This window comes from Microtus oregoni, unplaced genomic scaffold (assembly GCF_018167655.1).
Source record: "Microtus oregoni isolate MIOR12 unplaced genomic scaffold, Mior012 000018F_ref0000195, whole genome shotgun sequence".
NCBI classification, from domain to species: domain Eukaryota; kingdom Metazoa; phylum Chordata; class Mammalia; order Rodentia; family Cricetidae; genus Microtus; species Microtus oregoni.
This window is the reverse complement of record NW_024543077.1, coordinates 18,051,824-18,071,944: the sequence shown is the minus strand read 5'-3', so window position 1 is coordinate 18,071,944 and position 20,121 is coordinate 18,051,824. Positions and strand designations below refer to the sequence as shown.

Sequence of the window (20,121 nt, the reverse complement as noted above, 5' to 3'; positions counted from 1 at the left end):
CTCTGACATGTAACCTGAGCATATTTACTGACTAAACACATAGTAAATTAGGGTCAGTAAACACGAAATGACTAAACAGATATAATATACACACTAACACCACGAGCATATGTTTGTGGACTGAGGCTGAAGACGCTTAGGAAATGTTTATTTCACTGGGTTATAATTGATTATTCCCTTCAATGGTCATGTTCACATTGTGCCCGAAACAAGACAGATGCATTGCTAGCGAGAAAACAGTTTACAAATTTTAGCTAAACTGTTAACAAAACAAAAAAAAAGGAACACCACAGATGCTTTTTATGTCAACATACTTTTCCCATACTCAGAACTACCCAGTGGGGTAAGAATTCTCTTCAAAGATGACCGCACTGAGTGTCTTGTCCTTACCTAGAATGACCAAGTCACATACATAGCAAGGCACTGCCAGAAAGCCAATTATTTAAACATTTGAAAAAGTTTTTTCCCAACTGTGTGTGTACAAAACCCGATTGTAGAAGACTTGGAAATTCAGTGGGAAGGGAGATCCTACTCCATTGGTTTAAGCCAGAACAACGATTGATTGATTCATTTCAGTTCCTTTCTTGTATATGTTTCAATAAGTAATACATGGCATTTAAAAATGAATGTTAACAATGTTCTAAAATTTATCCCATCTGGTTTTACTTGTTTTTATTACTTTTAGTTATGTGTGTGCATATACACTTATGTGCATCTGAATGCAATGGCCTGTAGAGGCCAGAGGCAGGAGTTGAAGCACTCAACATGGTGCTGGGAACTTGAGTCCTCTGCAGGATTAGTCCATGCTCATAACTGCCGAGCTGTCTCTCCACCCCCAACATTCGGTTTAAAATGGAAGCATACACATTATAAAATTTTGTGAGATAGGGAAAAACAGCAAGGAGATTAAAGTCATCTAGAATCCCATTATTCAAAAATAAGCAGTTCATATAGTTTTATTTCCCTTTAGTCTTTTTCTGGTAATTTTAAGCTTAGAATATACAAGACTTTTAAGTATAATGAACAAAAGTTTGAATGGATGACAAAGAAGGACATGGTGATGGTATTTTTGCCTCTTAAATTATCTATAGGTTTTTAAAGAGGCAGATGATAGTCATTTAATATCTCTGTCCACTCAAGGCTTTCAAACCTGTGAGTTCTAAAGCTCATGGTTTCTTCCTAGTATGCGCACTGGTTTGTACTGCACCTCTGTGGATCTACGTCACTTATATAAGAATACCCCTCACAGAGCATTTAACCACATTCCTCAGGGCAAGAAAGAATAGCTGCTAAGCCTGACGAAAAGATTCCATATCTTATGAGAAAATATATAATTTGCTTTACATATTTTTCATACTTAAATTTATATAAAAGACAGCAAGAAAATAAGGCATGGTTAATAATGGCTCAAGGAGGTTCTGACTGGTACAACAGACTTGTTCTTATATTATTGAACTTCAAGCATTTATTATCAAAATTAAAAATGAAGCTTCAGCCATATATAAAGTCACGATCCCATTCGGCAGTTGTCGGGGAGTGTCGGTGGGAACCTGCACATAGCACTGAAGGCCAGGAGAAAGCAAGGGCGGGCTCCAGTTGGAAGGTTGAGTGTATTCAGACAGCTTCCTCTTGTCTTAGATGGTCATGACACACTGGATGAACTTAAAGAGGGAAATTACATTACAGACTGCAAAACACTGAGGGTGCCAAAGCCTCCCTGTGGGCACCTTCCGTTTTAGTTCTCCATCTTAACATTATGGGTAAACAAGAATAAACAAATCTGAACTTTCTAAGTTATGCATAAATGAAACATAGGGTGGGAAGAGTCTTCCCAGCAGGGGATCTTTCTATTGTAAAGTCCAATGAGTTCCTCATTTTCTGGGAAGGAGGGATCACTTCCACAGATAAGGAATTTCAATCCAAAGTGGTATTTAAGGGTCTAGAAAGAGTCAGGGTCAAAAGTACTCTTGCCCACAAGAACAAAGAACAAGCTTACACTGTCTCATCATGTGGGGACTTCCAAACTGACTTCACCCTGCTACTCTAGCTGGGCACTTTTGACACCATCGTCCTGTGAAGTCTGCTCTGTCAGCGTTAAAGCCACACAGAGAAAAGCAGGCCCCGCTCCAGCAACTCAGAATTGCACATTTAGCAACATCAGTCTTGGCTGTGCATGCTGTCACCTCCCGGCAGACTCACTAGACCAGGGGTTTTCAGCCTTCCTAATGCTGTGATCCTTTAATACACTTCCTCATGTTGTGGTGACCCCCGGCTATAAAATTATTTTCATTGCTACTTCAAAACTATAATTTTGCTACTCTTATGAATCGTCATGTAAATATCTGATATGCAGGATCCCTGTGAAAAGGCTGTTAGACCTCGCAAAGGGGTCACAACCCGAAGGCTACCAATCACTGTACTAGGCCCCGCCCCCTAAGCTTATTTTCAACACTGGTGGGGAGCCCCAGTGGTAATTCCTGCAACAATTCTGCTAAACCAACTCATCGGTTCTTATTTGAGAGAAAAGGAAAACAAAGATTAGGACATTTAGAAACCTCTTTAGAGGTCCCCTCTGATGCCAGAGTCTATTCGTTTTTCCCTCCCCTGGTTATCACTGTAAACAATTTGTCTAAAATCGTGATTTCAGTTGGTGCCTGCCTATGTTCTCACGGAACAGCACAGGTATGCTAAGCACCGCTGGAAGCTACCTAAGCGATGTTTGCTTTATACAGTGAGAGCAGACACCTCGAGACACAGCTGACTGAAACCTGTCAACCACTCTTTGAAAGAAGCCTTCTTATTACTTCTATGTGTGTGCACGCTATGTCGGGATGGACATGTATGTGGAGGCGAAGGGACAATCTCAAGCGTCATGCCTCAGGTGATGCCCACTGGCCTAAAACTCACTAATCAGGCTTGGCTGGAGGGTCAGCAAGTTCTGGTAACAACCTGTCTCTACCTCCCTAGTACTGGGGTTACAACAGAGTGCTGCCGTTCCAGCATTTGCACAAGGGTTCTGGGGATTGAACGCAGGTCCTCATGTTTGTCTGCCAACCAAGCTATCATCCCAGCCTGAAAGAGACATCATTATAATGACACCTGCTTCACCCTGTCTCAGAGTAACTAGGGAAATCTACTTATAGGACCCAGTCAATAAGAGCAAGTTTTGAAGTAATCCTCCTGCCTCATCTTCAGAAGTGTTGGGATTACAGGCACGAACCACCATATCCTGTTATGTTTTCTGTTTGTTTATTTGAGGCAGAGACTCACAAGTATAGCGCAGGCTGGCCTTGAACTCATAGCAATCCACCTGCCTCAGCCTCTTGAGTTCGTGCATGCGCTACCATGTCCATATTCTTAATAGGTAGCTTCAAAAAGGAAAGCTGTTTTATGTACGCTATGTCTTCTACTTAGCACTTATTTACTGAGACTTACATCATCATACGAGAAATTCACCATTCCTTGTTGAGCAGAGTCCCGTCTTCGAAAGGTATCTGCAATACAACACAGGAACATATAGGTTTTCTTTCAACAGGTTTTCCAAAATCACAACAGCTATTGGGCAGTAGGATCAAACTTTAATAGCATCTAAATTCAACAACCAGTCAACATAAGGCCAAAGAAAAATAGTCAGCTATAGGAATATTAAAAGGTTTATTATAGCAGTGATATCATGTCCATGGTCGTGGATCTGAGAAAAATGACTGGTCTCAGCAGAAGCATGTGAGCTTTCAAGGCCCTTAACTGCAGCGAAAGCTTAGGGTTCCAGATACTGTAGTAACACACACGCTGCTTAAGCAAAGAAACAGATGGGTACAGCCAATACAATGGCCAACCGGCTGTGACCTAAAATCCCACTCACTTTAGCCCTGCCGACCAAAACTGATTAGTTTTACTCTTTTCAAGCGCCCCACAGTTGAGGAGAATTACTCATAACTGCACTCCAATTGAAACTGCACAAATCAGGGCTGTGGGTGTAGCACCCCCACGTTCACCTGACACAGTTTGTGTGGGCAGCTTGTGACTGCAGCGCCAGAAACAAGTGCGCTTAAATGCAGACAGTTCTAGCTGCAGCACTGAAATAAAATACACCGCATTACCCTCTCCTCGAAACGTATCTGGATAGCATGTTAGGCTCCATTTGCTTAGTGGTTGTGGGAAGGGTCTACCAATGCACCCCTTAAAACCACGGAAAAACTGGGCAGAATGGAAGTTCAGAGGCATGGAGAAATGTCATAATAGGGTCTCCTAGGCTCCCACTGTGCTGGCAGGTTTCGGGGAACACACCCGTGAGAGCCCTCAGTTTGACACAGCAGGCGATGTAGTCGTCAAAGGTGATCTTCCCGCTGGTGCTGTACCGCTTTGCAATTAAAGTCACAGTTTGTGGGTTCAACCGAAATCCTGGAAGGCAGAAAAATCACCCAGTCAGAAAAAGATGAAGGTGTGTAAAAACAACAACAAGAAAACCCAAAACCATAACAACAACAAAAACATTAAAAATAGACCATTGAAATAAAGAACTGTCTTAAAACAACAACAACAAAAACACTAAAAATAGACAATAGAAATGAAGAACTGTCTTCGGTTCTTTGGCACACGTGTAGGGAAAGAAAACGCAGCTAGCAGTAAGTGGAGAAGCTCTGGTTGGGAATACGAACCCATCGTCATCAGGGCTTTCTGCAGCTCCTGGGGATCCACTGTCCCACTCCTGTCGCTGTCAAAGCTGATGAAGTGCTGTCTCCAGCCATTCAGCACAGCCCAGAGCTCCTTAAATTCATTGAATCCCATGGTGCCAGACATATCTCTCTGGACTACAGTCAAGGACCGGAACTGTCGTATTTCACAGCTTAATAATTTCATGAGAGTGAAGAAAGTAAGGAGAACTCAATATTCTTTCTGTTAAAACGGCAAAATGACAAAAATGGCAAAAAGATAACCCAAATTTTAAGAGATTTTCTATATTCTATATTCTTATTGCTATGATAAAAAGCATTAATGATAACTGATGTAATAAGCGGCCTATGGCTTTAAAGCTCTGAACACCTGATGACATGGCATTGTGAGCCAAGTAAGAAGCTGTTTTCTTACTGGAACTGGGTGTACTTCCTAGGTGCTCTAGGTTTTGGGTTCTGATATTCCCTTGCTAAGCCCTCAGACCCAAGGATTTCACCGGAAGAAAATGTGTTACAGTGGAAAGTACCGCGGGTGACACACTAGTCAAACTGAGACTCACAACTGGCTGGCATTCTTGTCTCCTTTGATGCCTTATTGAACTAACACACACACTCTCCCACCTGTCTCTCTTGAGGAAGGATCTCCAGAGTTCAGGCTAACCTCTAACTCACAGTATAGCCCAGGTTGCCCTCAAACTCACAGTGATCCTCCTGCCTCAGCATCCTGAGTGTTGTGATTAACAGGCATGAGCCACGGCACCTCTGGCACCTTGTGCAATCTTGAACAACCTTCCGTTTGCTAAACTTCCTGCCTGTTCTTCACACCAAATTACATCCTAACGGCTAGTCATTTCACCAAGCATTTCGGTGGTTGCTTGCTATTTTGTATTTACTTGTTATTCATCCTGAGATGACTTGTTTTAGAAAGATAGGTTTTTTTTTTCACCATGGAAAAACACTCTAGACAACCATCAAGGTAAAGGATACATCCAACATTGAAACCATAAGGCGACAAGTCTCCAGATTAAAAGCTGGTTAAAAAAAAAAGTACATTAATAAGTTTTTCAAAATTTCATATTACATTGGAATCATTCAAATTATGAGTTTTAAAACATGCTACCCAGTTTGCATGCTACTCCCTTGCCATTTTGTGGTGTTTGGCTTGTACCCATTTTGTGGGACCATGAGTCAAACATGGCCCAGGTTCAAAATGTTTACTACACGTATTGGCCCATGTTATAGATACCTGTGGGAACCCCAATCCCTCTTGCCCAGTACTCAATCACCTTGAACATAGGGCTAGGATCACCCGGGAGCCCCACTATTACTCCTGGTCTTGTCATTTCCATAAGCTGTAGGGTTCCATGGGCTCCTTAACAAATATCCTTGATTTTGTTTTGCTAAGTCTCTCCCCAGTTCCTAAGATCTGGAATTATCTGAAGACTCTGTAGCAATACTAAAGTCCTGTAGACTGCTGATCTTGGCTGAGCAGAACATTGTGTAGACAGAATGCAGTGTTCTCCCATACAGAGGGCTCTAAGGGGATCTGCTCTGAGGGTTATAGCCAGAACCCCTACGTGTGAGGACATCCTTGAATTTTCCCAGCTCACCAACAGCCAGGCAGGATCACCACAGGAACTTTCTCACTTCCATAATGAAAGAACCGTGCTCCCTCGGCCTTTCGTACGTACTGTCCTGTCTGCCTGGATTATGTACAAACAACATCCCCAGCCTAGGTACCAGTTCTGCAGACACACTTCTGTCTTGACCACGTGCCTGTGGGAGGATCCCAGCCTAAGAATTTATCTCAGTCACCTTCACCGGGCGGAGCTGTTTCTGTACACCCATCAAGACTGTTTCTGTCCATCAAGACTGGACAGGTTGTTTGAAGGGATGAGTGGCTGGATGGACTGAACTCTCACCCCCTTGACAGGAGCTGCAGTTTAACGTAGAAATATGTCTCTTTCAAGAAGGCTAAGGAGAAATGTGGGTTATTATTATTTATTATTATTAGTTTGGTTTTTTTGAGATAGGGTTTCTCTGGCAACAGCCTCTAACTGTCCTGGAATACACACTGTAGACCAGGCTGGCCTTGAACTCACAGAGATCTGTCTGCCTCTGTTTCCTAAGTGCTGGGATTAAAGGTGTGTCACCACTGCGCAGCAAGTGTTATTATCTTTTTAACAGAATATTTCGGGTTTGAGTGATACTTAAAAACTGTTCATCTTAAATCAAATACCAACACAGTTATAGGCCCATGGTATCCTCATTTTATTAAATGTGTTTATTTGGCTTTTTTGAGATAGAGCGTCACTGTAGCCCAGGCTGCCTTCAGCTCCTGCTCCTTCTGCCTCCACCTCCCAAGTGTGCAGACTGCAGGCACGGATTACCATGCTCAGCTAATTTCTCTGTTCTAAAGTTTTCCCAACATATTAGCCAACAGCCAACCACCAAGCGATTGACAGATGCCGGGTCCACGAGCTAGGGGACACACAGTGAGATGAAGCTGAGCACAGGTGTCCCGTGAATCTGGGGGAGGCAAACAGGCCTTGCTCAGTTTTGCTCACTGTATTCTCATCGGAAACAGCTCTTATTAATGTCAATTGTTCAAGATAGTTTCAAAACCATCCGTGTGTGGCCACTAACCTCCCCCGCCCCACCCCCCACCCCGCTGCTGCTTCCCTTTGCTTCCGCAGTGCCCCAGCCAACTTTTCATCCTGCAGAAGCAATGCAGATGGCCTAGAAAGGAAGGCAGCCTACTCTGCCCGCATCTATCAAGCTGCTTACAGAGGAACCAAATTCAAGCAAAGGAGAAGCAGAATTTCTGTTGTGGAGACTGGAACAAACTCCATCAAGACCCCTCTAGGGATGGCTGCTTCTTGTCTGGAGTATCCCAGATGCCCCCATCCACTCCAAGTCTGTGGGTGACGACTTGGAATCTGGGTCTAAAGAGATGGATGGCTATCTGGTTTCTGTACTTCAGAACTCTTGGCAGCCCAGAAATTGGGTGGCATATAACTAATTAACTAGATCACATGGACCTTGCATTTCGGGAAATATCTTCTTATAATGCATTGGTTTAAGGCCATCACAAAATTGACTCTCAAATAAAAATGGTAAAATATATTATTACAATTATTTGTTTGCTGTGTGTGTGGGGGGGTGTAAGGTGTGTGTCGGAGTCAGAGGGCAACTTTCAGGAGTTGGTGCAGAACCAGGGTTGAACTCAGGTCATCAGCCTTGGTGGCAAAGAGCAGCTGAGGCATCTCACCAGCCCTCAGGATGAAATCCTGCAGGAACTGCTCTCTAAGGCTACAATCCACTTTCTTCTGTTTAGAATCTGTGCATCTCTTCTGCTTCAAAAGGCTGAAGGCTGATAAGATACCTCACTGGGTAAACTCCATTAGATCTTCCTCCTTTACCTCAACTGCCTGACGTTAAAAATTAACAGCTTAAATACAATACTCACAGTTCAGTTCCCCTCACCTAGAAAAGGGGTTCTCTTGGTTAGGACCAAATTAAAATGACAGAAATTTGAAAGGCCCTTTTCTTTTGAATTAATTTCCCAACCAGGGAACAGAAATAGGACACTGAAGTCACACAAGACAAGGGAACAACCAAAACACTAGTGTTGTAAAGATGGCCATCTAGAGGACACAGTGCCTCAAGCAGCTGACGGTGCCCCGCAAACGCCGAGCTGTGAATTCTAGTTGGAACTTTCTAACTTACATCTTCCTAGGACATGGAGGTGTCAGCTTGATGTCATCACTAATTCACAAGTGGAAAAGAAGTGAGAAGGGGGCCCACTTGAGCTAAGTCACTATTGTTTGTCCTAGAAACTTCTCGTGGTCAAGGCTAGATTTTTAAGGAAAAAAGATGAAAACAGCAGAGTGTGAGACAATAAGCCCTGGCCAGGATGCAGGATCTCGGCCATGTTTCCTTCTCTGTGCAGCTTGGAGCACAGTACTGAAAGTACTGAGGGAGACTGTGCTGGGTGATGGTGCTGCACACCCAGTGTGCAAAGATGGAGGAAGGAGCAGAAGAGCTAAGTAGGAGGTGACAGCAACAGCAGAACGGGTACTCTGTCCTCAGCAGGAACGCATCTTCTCAGGTGGAATGTCACAGCCAGCAAGCGTTTGTACTGACAAGTAGCAAGCCAAGGGCCCGGAGATCAGACTATAGGTCTGGCCACTCTCTCAGGGCCGCCATAGTTAGAACAGAATAAGCACTTGGCAAATGGTCAGTGGTATGTGTTAGCACTTATCATTAACGATACCTGATCTGGCGGATTCCATTTCAGCACCCTAACTTGTTCTCTGTTGGGGGGGGAGGGGTGTTACCTGAACTGTGTCACTGGTTTGAATGGCTTCTGTACACAGGGAACCCAAATCCATGAAATCCACTAACCTGTCTGGTAGACTAGTGACTTAGAAACTATGCTCAATCAACATGCAAAAAAAACCCAGTAGTGTGGTGGGTCAGAAAAGTTTGATTTCTTTACAGGAACAATCAGAGTTAACAGCTGAAGTACAGAGAAGCGGGTATGATTAGAAGAATCTGGGACCATGCGCTTACGTTTGTATGCTCCAGCAATGCCGGACTGCGTTAGACATCTCTGTAGCTCATCGGCGTCAATTTGTCCATCCTTATAAAACAGACAAAAAACAGGAAGCGAGAAAACAATGGTGAGCTGTAGCTTCATATCCTTAGACAAGGGCAAGGGAAAATGGTGATGCGCAGCATTTTAGAAGGAATGTCTTTCAAAATTGGGCACTCTTCTCCCAACCCTACCCTAATTCCAAAAAGAATTTGACGAGGAGGACATATTTGTCATAGCAGACAGTCTCTACTCAGTTTGAGCCAAAAAAATGATCAAAACTAATCATTTTAAAATATAATTAGTTGCGGGATTGTTTTAAAACATATCCTTCAACCCCTTTTTAAGACAGAGAGGAAGAAGGGTATATAGTAGACCTTTCGGGCATCAATAAATACAAGGCCTGACCCAAGGAGAAAGAGGCTCGCTCTTGAACCAACTTATGGCATAGAAGACAGTGTTTTCTGAGCACAGTTATATGCAGAAGACATATGGTAGGCATGGTAGGCTCTCGGACCTTCTTATTGGCTGACTGAGGTCAAAACTGTCTCATTTTTAGGGATTTTAAGTAAAACACATAAATCTAAGTGGGCAACATCCATTATGTTATAAATAAGGCACAATAATTTGGAATTATTAATGACGAGTGTGTGGAACCGAGGCCAGGGCTCCGGAAAGCCAAGCAGGCGGGGTCACTTACATGCTGGAAACAACAGCAATCTAAGAAAGCTCGGCTTGAGGTGTGCTGGGTCTTGTGGTTTCAAAGACACAGATCAATAACAGCCTCAGTAGCTACTCGAGAAGACAGTCTCCCAGTCTTCGACTCAATTTTCCATTCAAATTCTCAACGCCGTATTTCTTAGAGTACCACTTTCAAAGGCGGCCTGGGGGTTTTGCTTACCATATTCTACAGCATCTACAGCATTTTTTTTTTTACCAGATATTTCTGGCTTTTGTTGTTAAAACTAAGGTGAACAAGCAGGATAAACATCCCTTCTGGACACATTTGGATTACGTCAAGGGTACATTTACCAAACACAGAGGTCATGACCTTGCAAGCTGGTCCTTGCAAGTGTCCTTCCTCCCAGCAGCCTAGACCGGCACACAGGGAAGGAAGTGGGACTTAGGACTTGACTAAGTGGCCTGGATTCTTTCTCTGGGTCAGCAGGCCATAAACCTAATAAGGACAGAAATGCTAGCAGGGGGAGATCATCTACAGTAGGGAGAGAGGTCACCTTCCAAACAGACAGTAACTCTCCTTCCCTGAAGCCTGTGGCTCTTTACACCTCTCTACCTCCTAAGGGAGTAGATGGCTGATTGGCAAATCCAGCTGAAAGTAGATACCATAATTGGGCTACAGAATTACTAAGGCACGTCTTTAGGTTGGACAAACAGAGCTTTTATGTTCAGAACTTGAATTTCTTCCCCCTGAACACAACTTTACTCTACCCTGATAATATGGTTCCACAGGCATCTTTCTACTTTATAGGTCTTCAAAGTGTGTTTATAATATATAATACATATCCCCCTTTGGTTCAACCGAACCCCTAGTTCAGTCACAAGGTGAGTTGTGAGCTGATCTAGCATGAATACAGATGTTCTCTGCTCAACTTTGTTCAGGACTAAAATAAGCATGTTTTAGTTTTCCTTTCCTTTTCCTTCGTTGGCCCAGGGTGAAGTTTGTTTAGCTGCCACCGCACTGAACGGTAACACAAACAGATGTAACAAAGCTTCAGTATTAAGAGGAAGGGCTAACCTGTCCAGCCACAGCAGCGAAGTAGCCGTAGAGCGGATCCTGAGTTTGTCCGGGGAACGCAGGCCCTCCAGGAGCCCCTCCATACTGCTTAAAGGAAACGCAAAAGCATCAGAACGGAATCTAGTTTATTTCACCACGCACAATTTTGCACAAAGCAGAGGCAACACAGGATCTCCCTCCCCGCGACCTCACACTCCAGCGCAGTGACCCACCCCGCTCTTCCACTCCCGCTCCACTGATATTTAAAAGTGGGCGAGTTGGTCCAAACTAAGACTCCCATGAAAGTGATGTCGCTATATGCGAAGCCACATAAACTATCAACTAGGAGGTTGCATAGGTGAATGTAACCGAAGTGAGCGATTTAGCAGCAAGGCTCGGGACTGTTTTCCTGTTGCTTTTTAAATTTTTTTTTGTTTGTTTTTACTATGTTTTAAAAGCGCTTGAAGTACTAGGTAAGGCTGGAATTGGTACAGGGTTGACAGGTGTGGCCTGGGAGGAAGGAGGATGGCACCGCTGTATCCTAGACGAGGGTTCTCTGTCTGTGACAGTACATCCCTAACACCTGGCGAGGTGGTCTTTCTCTAGGGCTCCAGTTCATTTCTCTAGACTTTCTGATCTCCCTGTCACTTTTTGTTCAAGAGAGTGACCACAGGACCGTGCTAGATCAAGATGGCTGTTGTTGCTATGGGGGCATTCGAGAGAAAGCAGGAAGTGAGCACACAGCCTGCACTATCTCACGCCACATTTCCAAGTTACCGAGTGGGCTTCCCGGGTCGCTGTCCACCCACCCGTTGTCCCGAGAGAGCCCCTAGGAAGATAGGGACAGAAGAATGCAGTGGAGCCGAGGATGGACATCAGGAGCCAGGCGTAAGCGCTGGGAGCATCCGGGACGAGGATCCCCCCGGCAGCGCCTCCTCCCGAGCGTCTGCGATGCCCTCTCGCCCCGGGAGCAGCGAGGCTGCGGTGCCCGCGCTCTGCACTTACCCCGCCTGGGTAGTACCCGCCGCCGGCGCCAGGGTGCCCGGGGTACGCCATGGTGCAGACTGCGCCTCCGCCCTGCACGTCTGCTGCTCCGCCCGTCGGCCTGTCCGGAGCCGCCCCGGAGCGCACCACGCCGCCCCACGGGGGACACCTCCCGCCGCCACCTACCCCGGACCCCTCCGTCCCACCCCGCGCGCCGCCAGCTCTCTGCTGCCTCCGAGCTGGGCAAGCGCCCTGCGCGACCCTCGGTCCGACGGTGACCAGGGCCCCAGACGCGGTACACACCAGGACCCGTTCTCCCTCCCGGCCTAGTGGCACATTCCGACATCCATACACCGCCCTGGGTGGTTTTTTTTTCCCTCCTTCTTCCTACTGTGCTATTTTGTGGTACATTTGTTATTTTACGGCGGTTATTGGACGGGGGTGGGGTGGGATAAGAGCGCTGTGCAATATTGTAGGGAAAAAGTTGAAGAGCAATTCAATGGGATGAAAGAGACACTTTAAAATCAAACTAGAAAAACGCCTTTGAAAACCGGATGAAACTTCAGAACTATGCAGGGGGGAATTTAACTTTGAATGAGGGTGGCGTGTTTCTTTGCCAGCTGTTAAGCTGGGTGTAGCTGGTGCGATTGCGAAGTGGGTGGAGTGGGGTAGGAGAAGGGCACATTTTCTAGGCATGACAGTCTCACCCGGATCATTCGTAGAAAATTGAATTGATGTGTTTCCTGGATGATTCAAAAAGAAACAACTGTTCTCGTGAACACTCCTGGAAGGGATAGGTAACTCGCTTGGGTTGTTCAGAAAATTCTTCACACAGTTTTCTTTTTCGCTTTTTAGTATAATTGAACCATGAGAAAATCGTTGGCTCCCCCTTGACTGCTAAGGACTGCACAGAGAATTTCTGTTGTTTGCTCTGACTCTTTCCCTCTGGGGACCAGGCTCTCAGGCTAGCCCAGATCTCCTGGCCTGCTGGGTCATCAGGCCTGCCCATTTTTCTGATTCTGCCGTTTTGAGAAAGATTTCAATGATCAGGGTTGACTATAGTGTGAGACCATGCCTTGAATCCCCGGGTAAGTCATCAACACCTCTTGCCTCCCCGTTTTGGATACATGAACTCCAAAAAAACCCCAGAAGTTCTGAATAGTGACGAAAATTCTAACAGTCCTCGTCACATAGCAAAAGCATGACGTGTGGCTTTTTGTGTGTTTCTGATTCCGGAGATAAAATTACTGTTTTCAGATACCATGGGAGTCCGTCCAGCTGGATCAGACGTTCTGAGGCTTTGTTTGGGAACATTAATCAGCTATTTGATCAGGGCTGAACTCACATTTGAGTTTAAGCTCTGTCAGGGCTCAAGCCTGAAAACAAACAAACAAAATATGTGTCCCTAATAAAATATCTATAGCTAATACGGGATTCGTTTTATGGACAAGTGACTATACTAATTGTTATATTAGGAGTCGTTAGACTCTTAGTTCCTCTCCCTTAAGAAGTGAGTTTTAGTGGAGAGATTTAGTGGAGTGGATCTCTGTGAGTTCAAGGCCAGCCTGATCTAGAAGAGTTCTAGGACAGGTTCCAAAGCTACAGGGAAACTCTGTCTCTGGAGAGATGGCTCAGCGGTTAAGAGCATTGCCTGCTCTTCCAAAGGTCCTGAGTTCAATTCCCAGCAACCACATGGTGGCTCACAACCATCTGTAATGAGGTCTGGTGCCCTCTTCTGGCCTGCAGGCATACACACAGACAGAATATTGTATACATAATAAATAAATATTTAAAAAAACCCCACAAAACAAACAAAAAAAAAAAACCTAAAAGGGAAGAAATCGATCAGTCAATCAATCAATCAAATCCTGGGGGACAGGTCAAGGCTGCACCCCACTGCAGCTAAACTACAATTGGTGCTTTCGTTTTGCAGTTAAGGAAGAAAAAGGAGGAAACGATCTCAGAGCTGGCTGTGGTTTTAGGTACTCTGCCTCTGCTCCCCTGGACTAAAAGGTCCAGGTAGTAAATAGTTTCCCATCATAAGCTCCCAGTAGCAACTTCTGGGCTGCCATAACCCACAGCCCAGTAGTCTGCAAGGATAGGGCATAATTGAACAGTGTGGCTGTATTCCAGGGCTGCCTGATTTATAACCGCAAAGTTGAACTTCATACAATTGTCGAATGTCAAAACAACCTTTCCCCGCCATTTAAGAAGAAAGTATCGTCCTTAGCTTTCGGGTGCACCCAAAAAGAGGAAGGCCAGCTGTGGCCTTCAGGCCACACACTCTGAATCAGGGGGCGGGGCCAGTGACTAGGTGACTGAGAGTACCCTTAGTGAAACCAGAAATACAGGAAGGAGAAGGGAGGACCTAGGAATTCTCTGATCTGTGAGTCAGGACACTGGCTGGTCTCCAGTAAGAAAGAGAAGGTCAGCTGGTCACTCCCTCTCTGTGTTTTTTGATCTCTAAGGTTTTTATTTCAGTATCTGATTCTCTAGTTTTTATTGGTAATAAAACAATTTAGCAAAACAGAGCAAACCACTGAGAGCTCAAGACTAGGCGTTTGCCTTTAGCAAACACAGAGCTGCTTTTAAGGTTATGGTGGTATGAGTCACCTTCAGGAATGGTGACTGCCTCAGGGTAAGAGCCTGTGTTTAAAAATGCCTACTCCAAAATCTGCCCACTGGTCAATAAAATGTACCATAGGAGCTGGGCGGTGCTGGCGCTCACCTTTGATCCCAGTGCAAGTGAGTTCAAGGCCAGCCTAGTCTACAGAGTGAGTTCCAGGACAGGCTCCAAAGCCCCACATAGAAACTCTATCTTGAAAAATTAAAAGAGGAAAAAAAAAGTGTGTAATAGGAACATAATGAGACCATGCTATTCGCATGTATCCTCCTATGTAGTAGTAACCAGAACATATGCAGGATGACAAGGCAGCATGCCAGGCTGTCCTTTAAATGTTAGGCTTGCAACACAAACCCTTTTATTCATGGCCTGAGTGTTATAGAACTTAAACAATTCATGGAAGGATAAAGATTCGGTATCACTATTGCACACAGAGGAGCGATTTTCTTTCATAGTTTCCGTATTTTTCCCCATGGAAGGCGTGGAGAAGGAATGAAGTGATCAACTTTATCACACCCTTGTCATGTCCAAGTGTCATGCTAGATGCCTCCTTATGACCCTGCACCTAAAGCACACCACCTTCAAAAGAGATAGCCTTATGTTTTATAGATCAGGAAACTGAGAAGCAAGTAACTTTCCCAAGGTCACCCACCAGATTTTTGACTCCCAATATAAGTTTAAAGCCCAAGTGTTTTAAAACAAAAACAGATTATAAAGACACTAATCCATGCTCATGTTTTTCTCTATGGCAGAGCTTCCCAGAGCATCAGGACAGAAGAACCTTAAAGACAGAAAAACTCCAAAGTCCTCATGTCTATCTTGGCAATACTGAACTTACTTTATCACTAAGAGGATCCCATAGGAAGATGATTGCATGCTCCTCCCTGTTTCATTTTAATATTGAACCGAATAAATTTCACTGTGGAATAGGATAACATTTGTATCCCTGCACCTCCAAATCGTGAGTCCTAGATGTATGGAGGCACTGCAATCCACAAGCCACCTACAGAAAGTCAGCAAAAGACACCAAGCTATGTGTGTAGACAGAAGAGGGCTTTCTCACGAAAGCCAGAATACTGTCATTTGAAGAACGCACTATGTCTTACAAAAAGGCCACACACAGGGTGTTACTCACGCAAGTCATCCTGACTGGAGGCTGTCACCAGACAGAAGCTAAAGATTCAGTTTTGAAGCTAGAAGAGAGTCAGTTCTCCTGAGAAGCACAGAGACTTTTGTGATCATCTACTCTAATCACAGTGTTTTGAGAATTTCAAAAAAAGAGTCTAAGAAGAGCCAGTGAGTGACCCATTCTTTTGAAGGTATGACCAAACTGAATATAAATATTCTGCCCTTCCCAGTAGAAGCCCTGGCGTTATTTGGCTTTGACTCTTAAAAGATATTAGCTGAACAAGATATTAGACCGTGCCCCCCACTTTTCTGTTTGCCTCCCTTGTCATCACAGGCTAAGTTTGCTTCACAGTACACTCCCACCATAATGTTGGGTCTCATCAGCCAAAGAAGCAATGGGGTGAGGAGACCAGTAGCCGTGAGCCGAAATAGACCTTTCCTCTTCACAAGCTGTTTGTCTGAGGTATTTTGTTACAGTGATGGAAGCTAACTAACACGGAGAGGATTTTATTCTTTTGTGATATTCCCCAAGGCAAAAGGAAATGGATACTCTTGGTCCCTAAAGAAAGGTTAACATAAACCTCATATATAACATTCGGGCAGAATTTCCTCATTTAGATAAAGGTGAAAGGCACTGTGTTGCCGGGTAACCACAGGTGTTTGACCACTTCCTGCAGTTAGCTCGATCAAAGGTCTAATGTATGGGGAGACGTGAGCAATGCCTTTGCCAGATTAAGGGCTCAGTTTTTAGTTGTAATTTAGATGAGTCAGCTTGTTATCTAAAGCCATCTCGCTGGGGCAGGGCTATAAGACTGTGTTAAGGCACTTGGACAGTGACCCAAGGTCCTGACTGGATTACCAGCACCACACTCACTAAAAAATAAACTAAGAGGCAGAGGATAAAAGAAAGAGAGACACATTATGACATTATGGAAAAACTCAGATTTCCAAGTTTGAGTGGGAATGAGAACTCAATAATAACATAGACAATGAATATAAATCCTGTTTTGTTTTTAAAGATTCTTGGGAAAGAATGTAAACAGTAGTATATTAGTGAATAGAAGATGACCTTTTCTCATTGCCAAGAACAGAGCTCAGTCATTTAATTTTGTTCACGCTGTGGGAAAGTCCATTGCGGAAGGTTTAGCGTGTATGTGTGCAGTGCACACTGGCTTTCCAGGGCATTATAGGGATGATGTGTTAACCACAGCCAGTCAGTAGAATTTCCTGAACAATGAAAACACTAACCATGTGTGCTATTAAACACAGTACAAGAAACTAAAGTTTTAATTTCGGTAGCATTGTTAACGAATGACTCCTTTGTTGGGCAATATAGGAACTGGTTCGTGTATGTTGTCGTCCCTAGATTTCAGAGAAAGCAAGTTCACTTTACTTGCCTGGAGAAGCCAGGATTGGTGAGTTATGGTTTCATTAGCATGGAACAAAACCCAGCCACGGCAGGTGACAAATGCCCCTCAGTTAGATCATTAGATTATTTCCACTTTACAAAATGAAAAAACTGAGGTCCTGCGCCCTGTTCTCTCAGTCGTTACAGTAGCCAAAGCAACTGAAGTATTTCATTCTCTTCTCAGGCTACACTCCTTGCTCTCTCTGTGACTTTTCTCTTCCGTCGGATGAAAGCTCGTGGGGAGAAAGGGCCAGTGAGATGGCTCAGTAGGTGAAAGCTTGCTGGCCAAGACTGTTGACCTGAGTTCGACTTACAGAACCCATATAAAGACAGAAGGGGCAGCTAACTCCGCAAAGTTGTGCTTTGACGGCCATACATCTGCAGTGGTACACACACCTTTCACACGAATCACACACACACTCCGCTAAATATATAAACACAGCTGCTCAGTTCGGGAGCCACCGCAAACGAGGGGCAGAAAGACTGTGAGACGGTGTCTCCTAGAAATGTCAGAGAAGCTACACTCATGAAGTCTCACAGACATGGCTGGTTAAACACGGCCTGAGCAGTATACACCAATAGACTTGCTACCATGGAAGGGGGAAGAAATCTCATGAAGCCTCAACCCGAGACAAAGAACTCCGGGCAACTGAGGAGTGCTGGGAGTGAAAAGAAGTCTCAGCAACTGATCATCCAGTACCAAGTGGTCAGCTCGAAAACCATGGACACACGGCAACACTGTATGGGCTCAGCAATAGGAGACTTTTTTAAAGTAACAATGAGATAGTCTTGGACAGATGGTAGAATACTTACCTACTGTGTTTGAAGCCCTAGGTTCCACTCCCAGGAGTTATATTTAAAAAAGTATGATATTTCTTAGTTTATATCAAAAAATTTCCCAGGAGTTCCTTGTGTGTTTTCCTCCAAGTGGGAAAGGATCCTTAGTTGATTAACCCTGATCCCGAAATGATGACATTACTATTTTGGCTAGGAAAGCTTCAGTTAAAGTTGAATGCCACACTTATACTAGATTTCTGTACTTGACAAACAAAGAGTCAGATAGCTAAGATTCTGCAAAGAATGGATCTGTCTCTACCTCAAACATATTTCTGGAAGAACTAGATGTATCAGCAAAGAGTCAGATAGCTAAGATTCTGCAAAGAATGGATCTGTCTCTACCTCAAACATATTTCTGGAAGAACTAGATGTATCAGCTTTATGTTACATGCTTTATTGAATTTTCTGGATTTTTTTTCTGAAACCTGTCCTGCTTCAGCCTGTTTAAGTGAAAGACAACTTTGAGAGGAGGGAGCTGAATTCATTGGAAACTGTTGAGCTAGCTACCCAGCTCAGCAGGCTTTTGGCTTTTCCTACTTTTCTCAGCAGAAATTCCAAAGTTGAGAATTTATACTTCTTTATTTTATTTTTCTTCACCATAATTAGTAATTTTAGGTTTTACATTTAAATTCTAACCACCTTCTAGAAAATATTGTATAGAAATAAACTTTGCAGATACATTTAGCCTGATTAACTGTGTCAGTAGGCTCATGTGTTAAGAACTTGGAACTGTCTAATGTTAAATTTGCATTTTTACTTACCTGCATCTTGCAGTCAGGTCTTCCAGCAAGGAGTGGTGATTCTTGGAAAGATGTGTATCTGCTGGCTGAACAAACTGCAGAATCAAGAAGTCTGAACCTTAACAGCCAGTGTACTGTTTCCTCGTAATCCCTGGCAATCAGTAACTAACCATAACCATGTTCAGACTTCCTATAGGGGCCAGTGATGTTTTTATGAAACACACCCACTTCAGTGGCAAAAAAGAAAGATCTTAGCCAGGATAACCAGACCCTAGCAGCAATAACAAGCACCCCCCCCAACATGTGTCAATATTAGACACACCTTTTGAATTATTACCTCTTTTAAAAAAATCTCAAGACTGCCAGGCTATGCGTTGCAGTGGAGGTGGTGAGAGCTATCTCAGACTGACTGCTGGGAGCCAAGTCTCAGGAATTTTGCAAGCTTGTGATTGAATAGGATCAATATTCAAGTTAATATTTAAAACCCCAACCTTCTGTTAGCTTAGTTAAGTAAGAAGGTGCATGGGACTATGAAAATATAGGTTAACTATTTCTATCATCTAAACCATTGTTGCTGTTTGATTGTCTTGAATTCAGTTTATCTTTCAAGTCCTTAAAGCTCATCTCGCTCCCTCAATAAACTGCGTTGTATTTGCTGAGTGTTCATTTGTGAAAGGAGCTTTCTGGAAGGCTCCTCGATGCACCTGGGTCTTGCTCTCCTGGAGCTGGTATCAGTTAGATTCCTCTGTGCACGTTCCCAGAATGTGGGTCTTTGCAGTTGCTTGAGATTTCCAGGAATAAAAACAACCTCAAAGTCTCCAAAACCATACAAATGGGCCAGCCTGTCATTGGCTATCATAAATTCGATACAGTGAGTTTTCTGTAGACGCAGAAGAGGATGTCTAAGTTTGTTGCAGTTGTCATGGGAAGACCTTATCATACTTCTTTCCACCTACTAGTTGGGGTCTGCGTTAGCATGAACTATTTCTGAACATTTGCACCTAATTCCAAGGGGGGAGGGAGAACATATGAAATGATAGTTCCACCAATCCCCTCTCTGTTTTAAATGTTATTTCTCAGATGAGAAGGAAACATTCATCTTGGATCCAATCATCATGCGGGTCCATATTTGTCAGAGATCCCCATACATCATATCTGTGACAGAACACCCTGAATAAGTTGTCTACACTGTATCTTTCTGGTTTTGGAATACCTCCAAAGGGAAGGCCTGGCCGGCACCCTTTCTAAACCCCTGGTGACTGTCCAAATGCTTTTGCTCAAGGTAGCCAACAGTTTCCTTTACTGTGACTGAGAGCAGAGGTGTCTTCTAAATCTCAAAGTTCTTAAACTTCTCTCTCCTTTTGCTTGACGTGACCTGCTGCAGCATTCATACCAG

The 20,121-nt window shown here is 44.0% G+C and overlaps 1 protein-coding gene across 4 annotated transcripts; it reads right to left on the bottom strand.

Annotated features, from left to right (window-relative positions):
- Positions 1-131: 131 nt before the first annotated feature.
- On the bottom strand, positions 132-18,816 carry LOC121458751 (sorcin). Of its 4 annotated transcripts, none has more exons than XM_041668087.1 (8): positions 18,747-18,816; positions 11,027-11,110; positions 9,249-9,318; positions 5,661-5,704; positions 4,659-4,806; positions 4,288-4,401; positions 3,436-3,494; positions 132-1,661 (listed from the first exon to the last, which is right to left on the bottom strand). In XM_041668087.1, exons 1-8 carry the CDS (start codon positions 18,750-18,752, stop codon positions 1,635-1,637), a joined length of 552 nt encoding a protein of 183 aa, XP_041524021.1. In that variant the 5' UTR covers positions 18,753-18,816; the 3' UTR covers positions 132-1,634. The 4 variants fall into 4 exon arrangements, with proteins under 4 accessions (XP_041524021.1, XP_041524020.1, XP_041524019.1 ...); XM_041668086.1 differs by having other exon boundaries at positions 11,027-11,113; positions 18,747-18,811; XM_041668085.1 differs by lacking the exon at positions 18,747-18,816 and adding an exon at positions 12,011-12,157.
- Positions 18,817-20,121: the final 1,305 nt, after the last annotated feature.